The following is a 16,433-nucleotide window of genomic DNA, read 5'->3' on the forward strand; positions in this document are numbered from 1 at the left end:
GCACTGGGGACTGATCCTCTATGTTTTTGACCTTAGACTGGACATTACATTATAACCAGTACATAAGATATCGAGTGGAATGCCATTTCTGCTTACTGCCAATTTTTAAAGGCAAATTAGAAAATGTGGATACTTAAACTTTGAACAAAAGAGGATATATGCAAAGCATGAAGATTCGAATCTATACTGAACAACTCTAAAGTGTCAAGGAATGCTGTGAATGTGTGGATACTCAAAATAGTAACTGACAAAAACCCAAAACCAAAGTGGTATGTGTTTGTAGCTGATCCTTGGGAAGCTGAGGCAGGGGCGGGTTTGTTTCAGGTCAAGAATTCAGAGCAGCAAGGGTAGCAGAGCACGGCCACTATTTCCTCAGTAGCCTCAGTGCTGCCCCACAAAGGCAGAGAAGTCAGACAGGAAGTCCTTACCATCTGGGATATGTACAATCAGCCAGTCATGTTTTGCACAGAAATGAACAGCATGGCAGAGACTGAGGGTCTTTCCTGTCCCCTTCTCCCCATCTGAAGTGTATGTTAAAGAAAATATCAGAAGCAACATGTTTCCCATTAACAGCACTTCTCACCCACGTCTTGGTGCAAGTCTTCAATTACAGCACTTAGGAGAGGTAGAGGCAAAGGCAGGCTGATCTGGTTAAGTTTGAGGCCAGCCAGGGCTACGTTGCATGAGCCTGTCTTACAAAAACCCAAAACCCAAAGGCATAATGAACAGTATTTCCTTTCTCAAATGAGGGGAGATCATAGGACTTAAGAGGACTCAGGTGTGTTGGAAAGGATACAGAGAAGATATCGCACAGCTGGATAAGCAAAATTGGTATTTTTCAGGTAGCCCAGAAGCTCAAGAGCTGGCTTCCTGACCATCACACAAGCTTCGCCAAAAGTCTTCACCTAAGCCAAGAGGAGAAAGAAGGTGGCATGGAGCTGCTAGCCATTCTAACCACATGTATACTAATCAAGAAATGGCAAACCAGATGCCTAAACTCATCTGTATCCAGGTCTGAGGGCTTGGGTTAAATTTGAAAATCAATCCATGCATTTTAGTTGATATCTGAGGTATATTGTTTTCATATCAAGTAACATAAATAGCCAGCTTCTGATGCTTCTTTGTTTATATTTTACTTTGTGACGAGTTGGATTCAGGCAACTAGTAATCCCAAGCTCAGATCCAGAGCTGTTGCTCTTATATAAAGGCCTTTCTTTCCCCAACAAACTGAACTGGTGCCCTGCCTCTAATCCGAACAAAAATGTTCATGACAATGTTAGTATGGTCTAGAAGTTAATTCCTTTCTTTTTTCTTCTTTTATATTTTTGAGACAGGGTTTCTCTGTGTAGTTCTAGCTGTCCCGGATCTCACTCTGTAGACCGAGCTTCCCTGAATTCAAGAGATCCTCCTGCCTCTGTCCTGACTGCTGGGATAGAAGGGGTGTGCCCCTACCACTGAGCTCCTGTCCTTTCTAATGTTAGTCCTTCATCATTCAGACAACGTGCTTGCTACTAAGCCTGATGCCCTGAGTGTGATTTCTAGAATGACAAGGTAGGAGAGAACCAATTCCTCCAAGCTGTCCTTACAGCCACACAGGAGGTGGGTCAAGAGCCCCCACCTCTGACAATAGAAAATAAAATAAACACATTGAGAAAAATGCTTCATTTCTAGAACCAGGTTACTGGTAGATACCGATTATACCAGCACTAAGGAGGCTGAGATGGGAGGACTGCTACAAATTGGAGGCTAGCCAAGATAACATAGTAAGAAAGACCCTTTCGAGGACAACAATCCCAATCAGACAAACAAATACAAAATTCAAAAATACCACCCAAATCAATGCCCCCTCTCCCCATAAATATGAGAGCAACAACACAAAGAAAAATAGGGGACTGAGGCAGTGCAGGTGGTAAAGTCCTCTGTGTATGAGTACCAGAGTTTAAGCTCCCAACACCCATAAAAAAATACCGGGCAGAGGAGTGTACTTGTAGCCTTGTAGACCTAGCAGCAGAGCAGTAGAGAGGTCTGTGGCTCTGTCACCAGCTAGTGGCTTACTAGGAAGCACCAAGCCCTAGTCAGAGACCTTGTTAAAAAAAAAAAAAAAAAAAAAAAGGGAGAGGGGAAGCTGGTTAGTCAAGAGCGGCCAGCTGTTCTTCCAGAGGTACCAGATTTGATTCCTAGCACCTAAGTGGCTGCTTACAACTAAGTGTCTATAACTCCAGTTCCAGAGGATCCTGCACCCACTCCTAGGTACTGAAAACATGTGATACACAGGCAAACATGAAAACAAAACATTCATATTACACCCCCCACCCCCACCCCACCAAAAGCCAGTAAAACATGGAAGTCTTTTGAGGAAGGACACTTCAGTCTGATGTCAGGTCTCTACACAGATGTCCGTATGTTCACCTGCACATACTACATACATACATACATATAATTCATTTGGAAAAATCATTCCTGTTTATCTCAGAAATAATTCTTTCTTTCTTTTTTTTGAGACAGGGTTTCTCTGTGTAGTCCTGGCTGTTCTGGAACTCACTGTGAAGACCAGGCTGGCCTCGAACTAGAAATCTGCCTGCCTCTGCTTCCCAAGTGCTGGGATTAAAGGTATCCACCACCACCGCCGCCGGGCTTTTATTTTATTTTATTTTATTTATTTATTTATTTATTTATTTATTTATTTATTTAAAAAAGAGGATCTTATGTAGGCAAGGATGACCTTGAAGATCTTCATGCTTCTACTCCCAGAGTGGTGGGCTGACAGGTGTGCCACCAAACATAAGGTTTTAGACTAGGATCTCATAGCCCAGGCTGGCCCATTACTCACCATACAGTCCAAACTGGTCCCAAACTTGAAGCAATCCTTCCACTGCTGCCTCTTAAGTGCTGGGATTACAGGTATGTGTAATCCCTACATTCACTTACCTTCAATTCACTTAGAATAATTATCTAAATGTCAAGGCTTCTGGAAACTTGCTCAGTAACTCAAGGAAAAAGGTATTGATTATAAAAGAATACTTCCCAGGTTCTGAAGCATACTTAAGTGGCTAACAAAAGATAAATTCTAACTGTGGTGTTCCGAGTCCTTAGCTGACTTCTGTTTTTCAGAAATGTCAAAGCTTCTACACCTCTCATTTAACCCTTTCCCCGCCATCTGCACACTGTACTTTGGGCGCCCCTGTTCTGTTTCTGTGGGAGTACCTGCATCATGTATCGAGGAGGCAGGCCATGAGGAAACACTGTCTTCAGATCCTGGAAGGGGATGCTATAGTGTTGACCCTCATGCTGCTCCCCATGCTTAGCCTGAAAACACAGAAAAGCAGGAACAAGAGGTCACAAGTGATCCAGACTTTGAAAAGAAGCTAGGTTGGGTGTGGTTATCATTGCCTATTATCCTGGCACACAACAGCTAAAGCAGGTGAATTATCTTTGACTACAGGCCAGCCTAGGCTACAGAGACTATGTATCAAAACACAAACAAACAAACAAACAAACAAATAATCATAGTAAGCCTAAAGACCTATGGCTAACCACCACCACCACCACCACCACCACCACCACCACACAGAGCAGATACTGCCTGCAGAGGCCACAGCTTGGGCATACAGTAACATCTGCTAGCAGGGGAAATATTCCTTTTTGTGATATGGTCTTGCTGTGTAGCTCAGGCTGGCTTGGAACTTCTGTCTATATTCCTGTTGTAGCTTCTAGACTGCTGAGAATACATACATGTGCTACCAGGCCAGGTTTTTCACTTAAAACATTGGGTGTTGGGATAGCAAAACGGCTTTCATGAGTAAACATACCTTTTGCCAACCTTGACAATCTGAGTTCAAAACATAGGACACACATGATAGGAGACAATTTCCAAAACTTGTCCTTTGATCTCCACATAACTCATGCAGAAATCCGCAACAAATATATATCTAATAAAGTGCTGGTGACCCCAAATCCAGTATATTATAGAAAGTCAGTGGCATGATGGAAATTAGTTGTTTAGTCATAACTGTTGATGGGGACAGATAGTTTTTGCCACTTGGATTCTTTTATGCTATGAAGAGATGCTTCAGTCATGTGGCAAGATCTGCATGATGCTGTTTCCATAGAAACCCCAGAGGATTTGAAAATAGCACTGAATGACACTTCAGTGAACTTCATTAATTTATTTTATTTCATTTTGCATTTGTGAGAATAGGTGAATGCTAAAGACAAAAGTTAAACATGCTTGTATAAAATTATGTTTTGGTGGAGGGTATCTTTTTACATTTCTACACAGCCACAGCCACGGCCACATTAGGAGGGAAGGAATGAAGTTTGGGACAGCACAGACAAAAGGCTGATGAAGCCCTTCTTTCATGTTAAAGAAGCACAGACCACACAAGTGACTGTACTTATAGGAGATGGCACCAACACTGGGCATGGGGCAAAGTACCCAGCTTGTCAAGGTTTAAACTCAAAAGAGGAACAGGCCTGGTGACAAGACACCAGGAAAGTCACTTAGAAAGGAAGAATGTGGTATGTGTCACACTTTTGACTACTGGAAAACAGTGCTAGGATCAAAGGCATGCACCACCACTTGTGACAAAACTGAATACTCATCAAAGGCTATCCCACAGTGCTTATCTTTCCCTGATCCCAGATGTTTGTTTATAACAGGGCAGAAGAACCAAGAACCGTGAAGGGCGCTCTTAAACCAGAAGTCTAAAATATGCACCAAGTGTTCATTTAAGGAAAGTTTGGCCCCAACTAAAAGACTTAATTCCTGAGAAACTTATCTCAGAAGGAATTGAATTTAGCCAATTTGTTTTGAAAAGAAGACTATCTACATAGCCCTGGCTGCTGAGGGACTCATTATGTAGAACAGGTTAGCCTTGAACTCACAGAGATGCATCTGCTTCTGCTGGGATGAAAAGTATGCACCACACCCAGCTTAATTTTAGCCAATTTTTAATTCAGCAAGATTCTTGGCACTAGGTAAATTCATTATTAAGATTATATTAGAAGTCGGGCAGTGGTGGCGCACACCTTTAATCCCAGCACTTGGGAGGCAGAGGCAGGTGGATTTCTGTGTTCGAGGCCAGCCTGGTCTACAGAGTGAGTTCCAGGACAGCCAGAGAAACCCTGTCTCGGGGAAAAAAAAAAAAAGATCATATTAGAAGGAAGTTGGACTGACTTTGTACTTTGTATTTTTACAGCACCACAGAGCAACAGGGAAGCTCTGTGTTAGAGTGCTAGCCCAGGTGTCTCCTACCTGAGCATCCATATGGTATGGGGCAGAATATTTGATCACACTGGGAACCCCAAAATTGTGTTAATTAATGGAAAAACCTGTTTTTAGTTGTGGTATAGCTCAGCCTTAGCACACAACTTTGGAGCTTTCTGCTTGAATATTATAAACATGATCAAATAAAGTCAACCACCGGTCAAGAGGCGGAGCAAGCAACTTAGTTGACAGGGAAGGAACACAGGATTATTAAAAAACCATAGAGAGTAAGAGGGAGTCAGGAGGATGGATAGAGAGACACACAGGAAGTAGAAGGGAGGGACAATTTGGTTTGAAAGAGATTTTTTTTGAGACAGCATGAGAGGGGCATTGCTTCTGGGATGTCAGCTGGGCGCTTTCTCTGCCACCCTGAGCTAGCAGGCTGTCACCCCAGCATGTGGCTCCTGAGTCTTCATTGGTAACAATCAAACAATTGAGATTTGTTAAAAACAACGTATGTAAACCAGTATCCTGATATGTAAAAGGAGTATATGGCAACACAAATAATCATCTCTGGAACCCCACCCACTTCAACAGACTTACTGGGTCACTGTCACTGGTGCGGGAAACAGACCTGGGACGCTCAGCTGGAACCTGATTGTTCTGCAGTGACTGGACATTCACGTGCAAAAAACACCTGGGGTCCAACTACAAAAGAAAATGTTGTAGCTTCTGGAATCATCAGTTTCTTTAGTGTTGTTGTAACACTGAGGACTCAAGCTATGTCTCTATCAGAGGATCATGACACTAAAATACATTTTAGTTCTATATAAAATGGATCTTTACTAATAACTCACTAAATCCAGTCATGTCATTTATCCTCTGAATCTGTTTTAGCACGACTACTGCTCTGCCGGGCTCTGACGTACAATGGAAACCAACCTGTCAGCACAGTGGCTGCTAAGCTGACTGGTATTGGAGACATGGTCTCACTACAAAGGCCAGCCTGGCCTCATGCTCACGGCACTCGTGTCACAGCCTCCCAAGCACTAAGAGTAGCCATTTCTCCTAGCTACACTTCTATTTTTCTGTGCTGGGGTCTTAATTAGTTGCCCAGGCTGGCCTTAGATTCTGGGCTCAGTGAGTCTCCTATTTCCACATTTGAGTAGCTGGGAACACAGGGAAGGAGAACCCACACGCAGCTCAGGAAATGTGTTTAATCCACATCCCACTATAATGCATAGTTCCTAACAGCACAGGAGCCTCCACTATGAAGGTTAGTGCAATGTGCTTCAGTATGGATGGTTATAAGTGGTTGTTTCATGCTCCCAGGATGGATGTGTCTGGCCTTGAACTCAGAGTGTTGGGAGTAAAGCAGATAGTTATAAATACCCTCTAATTATTCTTCCCCTATTCCTTTCACTCTGTCAGAGTCTGACTTGGGTCTAGCCTTGAACTCTAAAGATCTGGTTGTCTTTACCTCATTAGTGCTGGGTGTACCATGCCTGGCCTTGCTAGCTATGACCATCAAAATAAGAATATTTCATTACTAATGAGGGAGTATGTAAGGTGTCCAACTAAGTGAAAACTAGTTAACTATACTCAGAAACTTCAGAAATGGAGATGGGAGATACAGTTGACATTTCAGGAGATAAATATGAGAAAAATATAAAAAAGATTCTCAAGTTAGCAGGGCATGAGGGTGCATGTCTATAATCCTGGCACTCAGTGGGCTCCATGAGACGGCTCCAGTGAGCTTACAGATGGCAAGTCTTCTAGAGAAGTGACTCCAGTACTAGTTTAGGGTATGAATTCAAGAGGAACACAAGAGGGAGCTGAGAACAATGAAAACTCAGCAGGTCAAAAGCGACCTCCAGGGTGCATGGCCAGATGCAATCCAAGAGTGAGAGTGGTCAGCTGACACAAAGCCTGTCTGCCCCAAATACCCTCTAATGTATTAAAATTGTCTGGTATATGTATAAATTGTCTGGTAATGTATAAAAATGTCTGGTTTTGGTCAGGGTGTTTAACCATAAGATGAGAAACCTTAACACAATATCCAAGACTGACTCTAAAATCTCTACTCTTCATTACCTTTTGTTTTCATTAAAAATCATTTAAAAAAAAAGTTTTTTAGACAGGGACTTACTCCTAGCTGACCTAGAACTCATTATGCAGACAAGGCTAAGCCTTGAACTCACAGAAATCCATTTGTCTCTACCCCCACATAAAATGTTTTAAAAAAATACATTTATTTGTGCTTGCTTGTATTGATGTGCACTGTGGAAATCAAAGAACAACCTAGGAAAGGTCCTGTCTCTATCCATCTTGTGGGTCCTGAGGACAACAGGGAAGGTCCTGTCTCTATCATCTTGTGGGTCCCAAGGACAACCCAGGGAAGGTCCTCTCTTTATCATCTTGTGAGTCTCAGGGATGGAACTCAGGTTATCAAGCTTGGCACCAAATTCTTTAACCCTATGAGCCACTTTGCCAACCCTTTTTTTCACATCTTACATTACCCTTTTCCTATTTGTTTATACATTAATGCTATGTGTAGGATGAGTGGCATAGCATGTGTGGGGGAAGCAGAGGACAGCCTGTGGAAACCAGTCTTTCTTTCCGTCGCTCGAGAACCAGGGACAGAATCTAGGTGGCAAGTCTTAGCAACAAGGGTCTTTACCTGTGTGACCATTTGCTGACCTCCTTTGCATTTAGAACTTATTTAGTGTATGTGTCTGGGAGCATACTAGCATGCCTGTGCACACACTGGGCCAGAAGACAGTGTTGGGCCACTGAGGTACTGACCCTCCCTCAACCTAGGGCTGGCTGGGTGGGTAGGGGTGTCCATACTTTTCTCTACTCATCTGGAAGCTGGCAGTTCCAGTGATTCTCCTCTCTCATTGACAGAACTGTGGTTGCATATGAGACCCCAGCTTATAATGTGGATGCTAAAATCCGAATCTGGTCCTGATGCTTGTGTAGAACTGCTCTTAGCCACCTAGCCATCTCTTCAGTCCTTCATATTATTGTGTTTTGTGTTTATATACACTCATGTGTCTGGAGGCTCCAAGCATCCTCCCAAGTACTCACCAAAATCTGAAATACTAGTGGTAAACCAAGAGTGCAAAGAAATAGGTTGCTATAATTTTTAGAATGTAAGTCAAATTTACAGCAGAGGCAAGTATATCTCTGAAACAATTCAAATATTCCTCTAACCTACTGCCAGGGGATTATTTCTAGCTACAGAGGCAGAAATGGAAATACTTTCAGTTGTTGAAAAATGAAAACCAGCTGAGACTGGCCATTAATCTCTCAGGCTGATTTTGCTGTGGCAGCCTAGGTTACAGAATAGCCTGTCTCAAGCAAAAGAAGGATAAAGAAGGAGACACGACCTAGCTCATCCAGAAGATCCAGGTTCAATGCCTGGCACCTATGTGCAGCTCATGACTGTCTGTATCTACAGTTCAAAGGGCTCCAACACACTCTTTTGAAAACACCCACACAGATTAAAACAAAAACAAAATATAAGGAGGGAAGAAGGAAGCAATCAGCCACTGACCCCACCATATCCAAGGACACCCACTGATAGTTGAGGATGGACTTCCATCTCTTTATCCACTTTCTGTTCTTGCCAGCAAAGCCTTTTGAAAGTAGAGGACCAACAAAGCCAAAATGCTAAACATACAGAAGAGAAACGAAGAGCTGTTCTCTCAGGACAGCACCTTGAGTAATATGCCCTAGCACCAGGAAAGGCAACAGTCTCTTTCCATCTACCATTGTCCTTGTTATTTTGTTTGTTTTGAGACAGATCTCACGATTTAGCCCTGGCTGTCCTGGCACAATCAGGCTGACCTTAAAATTTCAAAATCCTTGCCTCAGCATTTCAAGTGTCTGGATTACAGGAATGTAGGACCACATCTGCCACACCTCTGGGATGTCTCAGGAGTAAAGGCTTGTTATGTAAACCTGGTGAACTTAGTAACCATGGAGCCTCATAAAAGAGAACTGATTTCCACAAGTGCATCCCTCCATATACATCATACTCAGGAATAATAAATACATTTTTTAAAAAGTAAGAAAACTAGGGGGTCTTGGATGGTGGCTCAGTTGTTGAGAGCACTGGCTGCTCTTCCAGAAGACCCTGGTTTATTCTTAGTAGTCATATGGTAGCTCACAACAATGAGGAACTCCAGTCCGTTATCTGCGCCCTCTTCAGGCTTCCACAGTCAGCAGGAATGCACACAGCGTACAAATATAGACGGGGGTAAAAAAAACATACATATAAATAAAATCAACTGAAAATATTCAATGGCCACAAGGTGGTGCTATTTCTACAGTAAGTACTCTGATGACTTTAGTCGTTAGTAAATGGAAAATTAACAAAATGGATTCCTTATGTCTTAAAGTGTTATAAATGGAACCAACCAGTTAGTCTCACTTCTAGGATAAACAACCCTATGTACAATTCCCTCAGCTTAGTTCCAGAGAGAACATAATACAGTTCCTCAAACACTACCCAGGAGCCAAAGAGGGTCATCCTGAGCCAAACTAAAAACATATTCATTAAGAAACTATACATTTTCATTTTATGTGGATGGGTATTTTACCTGCATGTAAGGCTGTGTACCACATGTGTGCCCACCGGTACCGTAAGAGGCCAAACTGGAGCTGGAGTTACAGATGGTTGTGAGCCACCAAATCAGTGCTGGAGTTCAAGCACAGATCTTCTGAAAGAGGAGCCATTGCTTTTAACCACTGAGCCAACTCTATAACTATACACTTTTTTGAGACAAGGTCTCACTATGTAGCTCTGGCTAACCTGGAACTCACTATGTAAAACAAACTGGCCTTAAATCCAGGGATTTGTTGTCCCTGCCTCCTGAGATTAAAGGCATGAACCATCACACCTAGCCCTTATTTTTTATGTATCAGTTTTATGCCTGTGTGAATGGAAGAGGCCAGAAGAGGGCACTGGATCCTCAGGAACTAAAGTTACAGGTAGTTATGAGCCCTCATGGGCACCTGAAACCAAACTTTGGTCATCTGCAAGAGCAGCAAGAGCTCATAGCCACCAAGCCAACTTTCTTGCCCCAATATTGGCTTTTATTTCTTTGGTAACTTTATTTTGCTTTGATTCACAAAAATGGACCAAAGCATTTTAAAAATCTCAGGGTAGGGGTTGGTAAAGGTAAAAGGAAAAGAAAAAGAACAAACACTTCCTCCCAATCCCAAACTGTACAAGGGGAATGTTCCTTTTGTAAGAACTCTTGTAATCATGATGTGTTGCAAGTGACTCTTTCTTCTTCAGTTCTCATCCTCAAGACTTAGGTCTATGAGGAGTTCCCATTCTCAGCAAACCCAGGCTTGGCATAGGTACTGCCTTAGTACCACATGATCAGAGTGGTCGTTTATTCATGACCTTTGAACTGTGTACCTCTGGAGAACATGGATACCGTATGTACATTGGTTAGGCCACAGGCTTTGAAGTCCACCAGCCAGCACCTATATAAGGCTTTACAACTTCATGGCCTGTTTTCAGAGTGGGCTACTTATCCATTCTAATCCTTAGTTCCTGCAACTTTAAAACAAGAATAGTACATTGTCATGAGGATCAAAAGAAATAAAGCATGCTAGGGGTGTGCCTTTAGTTCCACCATTTGGGAGACAAAGGCAGATGGATTTCCTTTGAGTTCCAGGCCAGCTTGGGCTACACAGTGAGATTCTGGTTTTTTTTTTTTAAAAAAAAAAACAACAACAACAAAACAACAACAACAACAACAACAAAACAAAATATGAAGAAACAAAACTACAACTAATATTTGGTAAATAATTAAAAAGACTAAAACAAACCACTAGTATAACATCTTTGCCCACTTTGAAGCAGGGTTTCTCTATATAGCTCTGGCCAGCCTTGATCCTTGTGTCTTAGTCTCCCAAGTGCTTTGATTATAAAACAGGACTGTGACACCATGTCCAATTCAGTATGCTCTTACTTTTGTATTTGTATAGGTCTGCCTCACCGTATGTGCATGTGTGTGCTGGTTGTGTGGAGGACAGAAAGAACTGCTAGATTCCCCTAGACCTGGAGTTACAAGTGTCTGTGGAAGGAAGGCTCTGCTTGTTCCGTGGATGATGGAGATTCCAATTTTGGTCCTTAGGTTTGTTTCAGCATACATTCTTAACTCATGAGTCATCTCTCTAGCCCCTTACCTTTTTGGGGGGCCTGGGGGTGTTTTGGTGTGAAGAGGTGTGGGCAGATTCAAATGTGCTGTGTAGCTGGAGATGACCTTGACTTTCTCACCCTCTTGTATCAACCTCCCAGGTCTGACTACTGATTCATACTGCTGCTGCCATGTTCAGTTTATGTGGTACTGGACACCTAACCCAGGATTTCCTGAGTCCAGTCAAGTATTTTATAGAGCTGCATCCCCTGCCCAGATGAAGGTCTCATCTTGCCCCCCTCCTTTCTGTATGTCATGGAAGTGCTTGTTCACGTGTGCACACATGGTGGCTGCTAGAGGTTGAGGCCAAGTGTCTTCCTTGCTCTCTACCTTATTTCCGTATTGATTTAAGGGGTTCTCAGTGTGCCTGGAGCTCACCAATTTGGCTAGGCTAGCGCCACAGCTAATGAACTTTAGGGAATCTATTTATATCCAGCCTACCAGCTCTGGGGTTACATCATGCCAGCTGTCATTAGAGTGCTGCACAGGCCCTCATGCTTGAGTGGCATTACCACCTTACTAACCAGCCACCTTCCTAGCCTCCCGAAACAGTCCATTATCAATATGATTTTAGTCTCTTATCAAAAGTGGCACCTCTAAATAGCCAGCTAGCTCAAATTTACCAATTTGTAAAAATGCTAACTCCTCATCACACATTACCTCAGGCACACTATTTCTGCCTGTTGCTTAGGCAGACTCTCACTTGGCAGGCAAAGCTGACCTTGAACTCCCAATTCTCTTGCCTTAGCTGTGAGAATAATTTTACCTGGAAGGCTATTTGTCTTAGCCTTCTGAGAATTTTACCTGAAAGTGAAGCATGTAAGCAGTCTGTGAGGACTCACCTTCTGGACCCTGAAGAAAAGCCTTGTTACTCCTGTCACCATGGTCTTTGCTCTCTTAAAAAAAGACAAATAGAAAAAAAGGTAAGCCACTATACAATAAAAACGTATAATATAAAAATATAATACTGTCAAGATATATGAAAATCATCTGGGCATCAACAAACTGGGGAAAAGACAAGAAAAACCATTTCACTTAGGAAACATTATGGCAGTAACTTTACCTCATCACAAGTCATGAAAATGGAATTAAACCCTTTATAATGAGATGCCAATGAAGAAGTCCCACAACAATTGTAAATCAATCTTTACAAAGTTGAAGATGTACGAATACCCAGCTATTCCATTCCTTCATATTTACTCTAGAAAACTATATACGCATATATACTGGAAAATGTAAGAATATTTACAGCAGAGGATTGTTAATTATCTAAAAATTGTAAAAACAAACAAATCTAAAGGAAATATCCACTGATAAGAGTAAAAATAGTCAGACAGTAGCCATAGAAATAGCAGGAAAGGAACTGTAATGAATGGATCAACTTCAAAAACATACACTGGCCAGGCAAGACAGCATACATCTTTAGTCTCAGTAGTTCAGAAGCAGAAGCAAGTGGATCTCTCTGAGTTCAAGGTCAGCCTGATCTAATAAACAAAGTGAGTTACTAACCAAGGCTACACAGAGAAACCCTGTCTCAAACAAACAAAAATTAATACTGAGTGAAAAATATTATGTCTCATGTTAAATAAACTAAATTTCAAACCCATGCACTGAGTGGGTGGAAGCAGGAGGATACGAATCTCAAGGCCATCTTCAGCTGTATAGTTTAAGGCCAGCCTAGAATAAGTCACATCCTGCCTGAGAAAACAAAACATAAGCAACCTTAGAAATGTCACTCACTGTTTGCAGGACACACACTGATGTCAAAACTAGACTGGAAAGGCAAAGGAATACTAAGAATAAGATCTAAAATAACATTGACACTTAGGGGAAACACTGGAAACTAGTAATTCCAACATTAGCTAATAGGTTCATGAGTATTGATTTTATTGTTACTTTGTGTTTGTTTGTTTGTTTGTTTGTTTGAGACAGTCTCACTATGTAGCCCTAGCTGACAGGGAACTACATAGACCATGCTGGTCTTGAACTTGTACAGATCCTCCAAACTCTGTCTTCTGAGTCTTGGGATTGTTGGTGAGAACAACCAAGCCAACAGATGGGTCTTTTTCTTCTAGTGGTGTAATAAAACACCCTGACAAAAACACTGCAGGAGACAGGGTTTAATCTGGTCTCTGGTTCCAGAGGCATACAATCCATCATGGGGAGTAGAGGAAAGAGACATGGCAATAGACAGGGAAAGCACAGTGGCAGCAACAGGAAGCCTTCTTTTTGGTCACATTGCACCCACACTTAAGGGACAATCCACTTACTCCAGTGACCTCCACCTCCTAAGAATTCCACACCCTCCTCAGTCAGCACCATCAACTAAGGACCACGTGTTCAAACAAGTGAGCCTATGGGGGGCATTTCATAGTCAGACCTTATTATATTATTTTATTATTTCATACCATGAGTTTTATTATTTTTATTATTTTACTATTTCTATTTATTATTTTATGAGTTTTATTATTTTTTTTATGCCACATGCTAAATTTCTCTTTTTGTATGGTAGGAATATTTAATTAGAAAATTATACTCTTTTGGTAGTGAAAAGAAATTTAAAATAAAGTATTTCCTCAAGATCCCATCAGAAGTGCAGTATAGTGGCTCATGCCACTTGTAATTCTAGCTCTTGGGGTGCTGAAGCTGAAGGAGTTCTTGGACTGAGGCAAACCTGGACTATATAGTTGATTATTAAGCGAGCCCGAGCTACAGAGTAAGACTGTATCTACCCTATCCCAACAAACAAGACCCGACACTCAGTATTAGTCTGAAACCATAGACTATACCACAGCAAATACATACTATTTTTTTCACTGTATATTTTCCACAACAAAGTTCAAAGAATAAATTAAGGCATTTTAATAAATGCCTCATTTAAATAAATAGAATTATAGTAAATATAATAAGTCGCATGAATGTGGTCTCTTCCCTTCCTTTCCCCTTTCTCCCTTCTCTTTTCAGATGGGATGTCACTATATAGATTAAGTCTATTTCCTGGCTTTTTTGTCTCTGAGTACTAGCATCTTCACATTTTTATTTAAAGGGAGCACTTTATACCATCTCTTTGTCACATCTGAATTCTTAGCATTACTACTCTCTTTTTATTTCTTTTCTTTTCTTTTTTTTTGAATACAGGGTTTCTCTATATAGCTCTGGCTGTCCATCTGTCTCTGCCTCCACAGTGTGGGGTGGGATTAAAGGTGAGTACCACCATGCTGGACACCAGCATCATCACCCTTGAGCTTTGGATCTTTAAAAAGAAAGGGCTGCCTGAAGTCACTGTAGTATTGCCACAGTTCATCTGATGCCCTAGATGACTATTAGTGAGTAGCACGGTAGTGTGAATATGCTAGAAAGACATGGTCCTAGGTGAGATGGAGTGGTACAACATAAGAGTTCATTGTATTTAATTTCATCAGCCTAGCATTCCAATATGTAAATTGTTCATTACTATAATTTTCCAGTAAGATTTCTGAACCATAGTTGACTTTAAATTCTTTTTTTACTCTTAAGATTTATTTATTTTATTTTTCTGTCTATGAATATTTTACCTGCATGTATGCATTGGATCCCCTGAAACTGGAGTTATAGATCATCTATAACTGCAGCCATCATGTGAGTGCTGGGAACCGAACCCAGGTTCTCTGCAAGAGCAAAAAATGCTCTTAACCTCTCCAGCTCCCATTGTTGACCTTGGAATTTGTAGAAAACAAATTGTTTCACAGGTAGAGATTCTTGTACTTCAATGTAACTACAACTACCTAGCACTGACAGGGTAACTAAATGAAATCTCTTGATAATTGTTACTTTCCACCTGTGTTTCAACATAGTTATTAAAGCAACAACAGTAACAAGAAAGTTGTACAAATTTCATTTGTTACTATGTGCCAATACCAGGGAATACAATAAACAAAGAGGAAGCCTCCAGCACAATCAAGAGGGCTACAAACCATCCAGGAGAGACTGCTCAGCAGGTCAGAGCACCTGCAGATGCTGCAAAGAACCCAGGTTTGATGTTCAGCACCACACAGTGACTTACAACAGTCTGTAAATCTGGTTCCATGGGATCAGGTGCCCCTTTCTGGTCTCCACAACTATCATGCAAACATGCAGAATACATAAAGTCTTCTTTAATAATAAAAGATTTTATTTTCATTTTATGTCAATGAGTGTTTTGTCTGCATGTCTGTAAAAGCACTTGCATGTATGTCTGTTTCCCACTCCTCAACCCCAGGCAGCTGTGAGATGCTGTGCTGGTGCTGGTAACTAAGCACAGGTCCTCTATCACAGTACTAAGTGCTCTTAACCACTGAGCTTTCTTTCCATCCAGCCTAAAATAAATACATTGTAAAACCAGTCAATTCCTTAACTCAGTCACTCTAGAAACATGAGAAGTACTTCCACTGCTCATCTATGCGGTGTGCAGATGTGAACAGGACTATAGGGTCTCTAGTGCTCCCCCTCCTCTTTGAGACAGGGTCTCTATGTAACTCTAGTTGTCTTGAACTCATGATGTGGACCAGCCTGGGCTGGAGCACACAGAGATCCTTCTGCCTTTGACACCTAAATGTTGGGAGGAAAGGCAAGAGCCACCAGCTTCACTCTCACCTGCAGGGACCCGGGGTCTTTTGCTCTACAGGAAAACCACAGCCTTAAAGCATCACTTCCCAAGATGTTTGCTGACTACTAACTTAGGTCTAAGGCCAAAAAAATTTGAAAAATAATGCAGTCATTAATTTCATGATTAACTTTGAAATACATATTAAAACTCTTAGGGAAAACTGTAATAAACACCTGTACTTTATTTCTCTACTTAGTTGTTGTGAGGCAGTCTCATATAGTTCAGGCTGTACTAAAGCTTGCCATGTAGTCAAGGATGGCCCCTACCTCCCAGTACCAGGATGGTAGGTTTGTACCACTAAGCCTGCTAAGAAACTTCACTTTAAAGTAAATTTCAAACTTATTTAGCCTTGGAATCCCTCTACAGCAAAGGAACACTGATA

At 41.6% G+C, this 16,433-nt stretch overlaps 1 protein-coding gene across 8 annotated transcripts in view; it reads right to left on the minus strand.

The window, feature by feature from the left end:
* Dap3 (death associated protein 3) overlaps positions 1-16,433 on the minus strand; it is a 28,218-nt gene that overhangs the window by 6,818 nt on the left and 4,967 nt on the right. For 4 of the 8 annotated variants that reach the window (XM_076932734.1, XM_034500433.2, XM_034500430.2 and 1 more), the window contains exons 2-6: positions 12,270-12,323; positions 5,810-5,914; positions 3,205-3,306; positions 797-905; positions 429-521 (exon numbers count right to left, since the gene is read on the minus strand). In XM_076932734.1, the coding sequence (XP_076788849.1) occupies positions 429-521; positions 797-905; positions 3,205-3,306; positions 5,810-5,914; positions 12,270-12,311 (451 nt within the window). In that variant the 5' untranslated portion in view covers positions 12,312-12,323. Of the gene's footprint in view, positions 1-428; positions 522-796; positions 906-3,204; positions 3,307-5,809; positions 5,915-9,813; positions 9,934-12,269; positions 12,324-16,433 lie in introns of all 8 variants that reach the window. The other 4 variants (XM_076932736.1, XM_034500435.2, XM_076932737.1 and 1 more) reach the window with 2 other exon arrangements.

The sequence above is a fragment of the Arvicanthis niloticus genome, chromosome 4 (assembly GCF_011762505.2).
Source record: "Arvicanthis niloticus isolate mArvNil1 chromosome 4, mArvNil1.pat.X, whole genome shotgun sequence".
NCBI lineage: Eukaryota > Metazoa > Chordata > Mammalia > Rodentia > Muridae > Arvicanthis > Arvicanthis niloticus.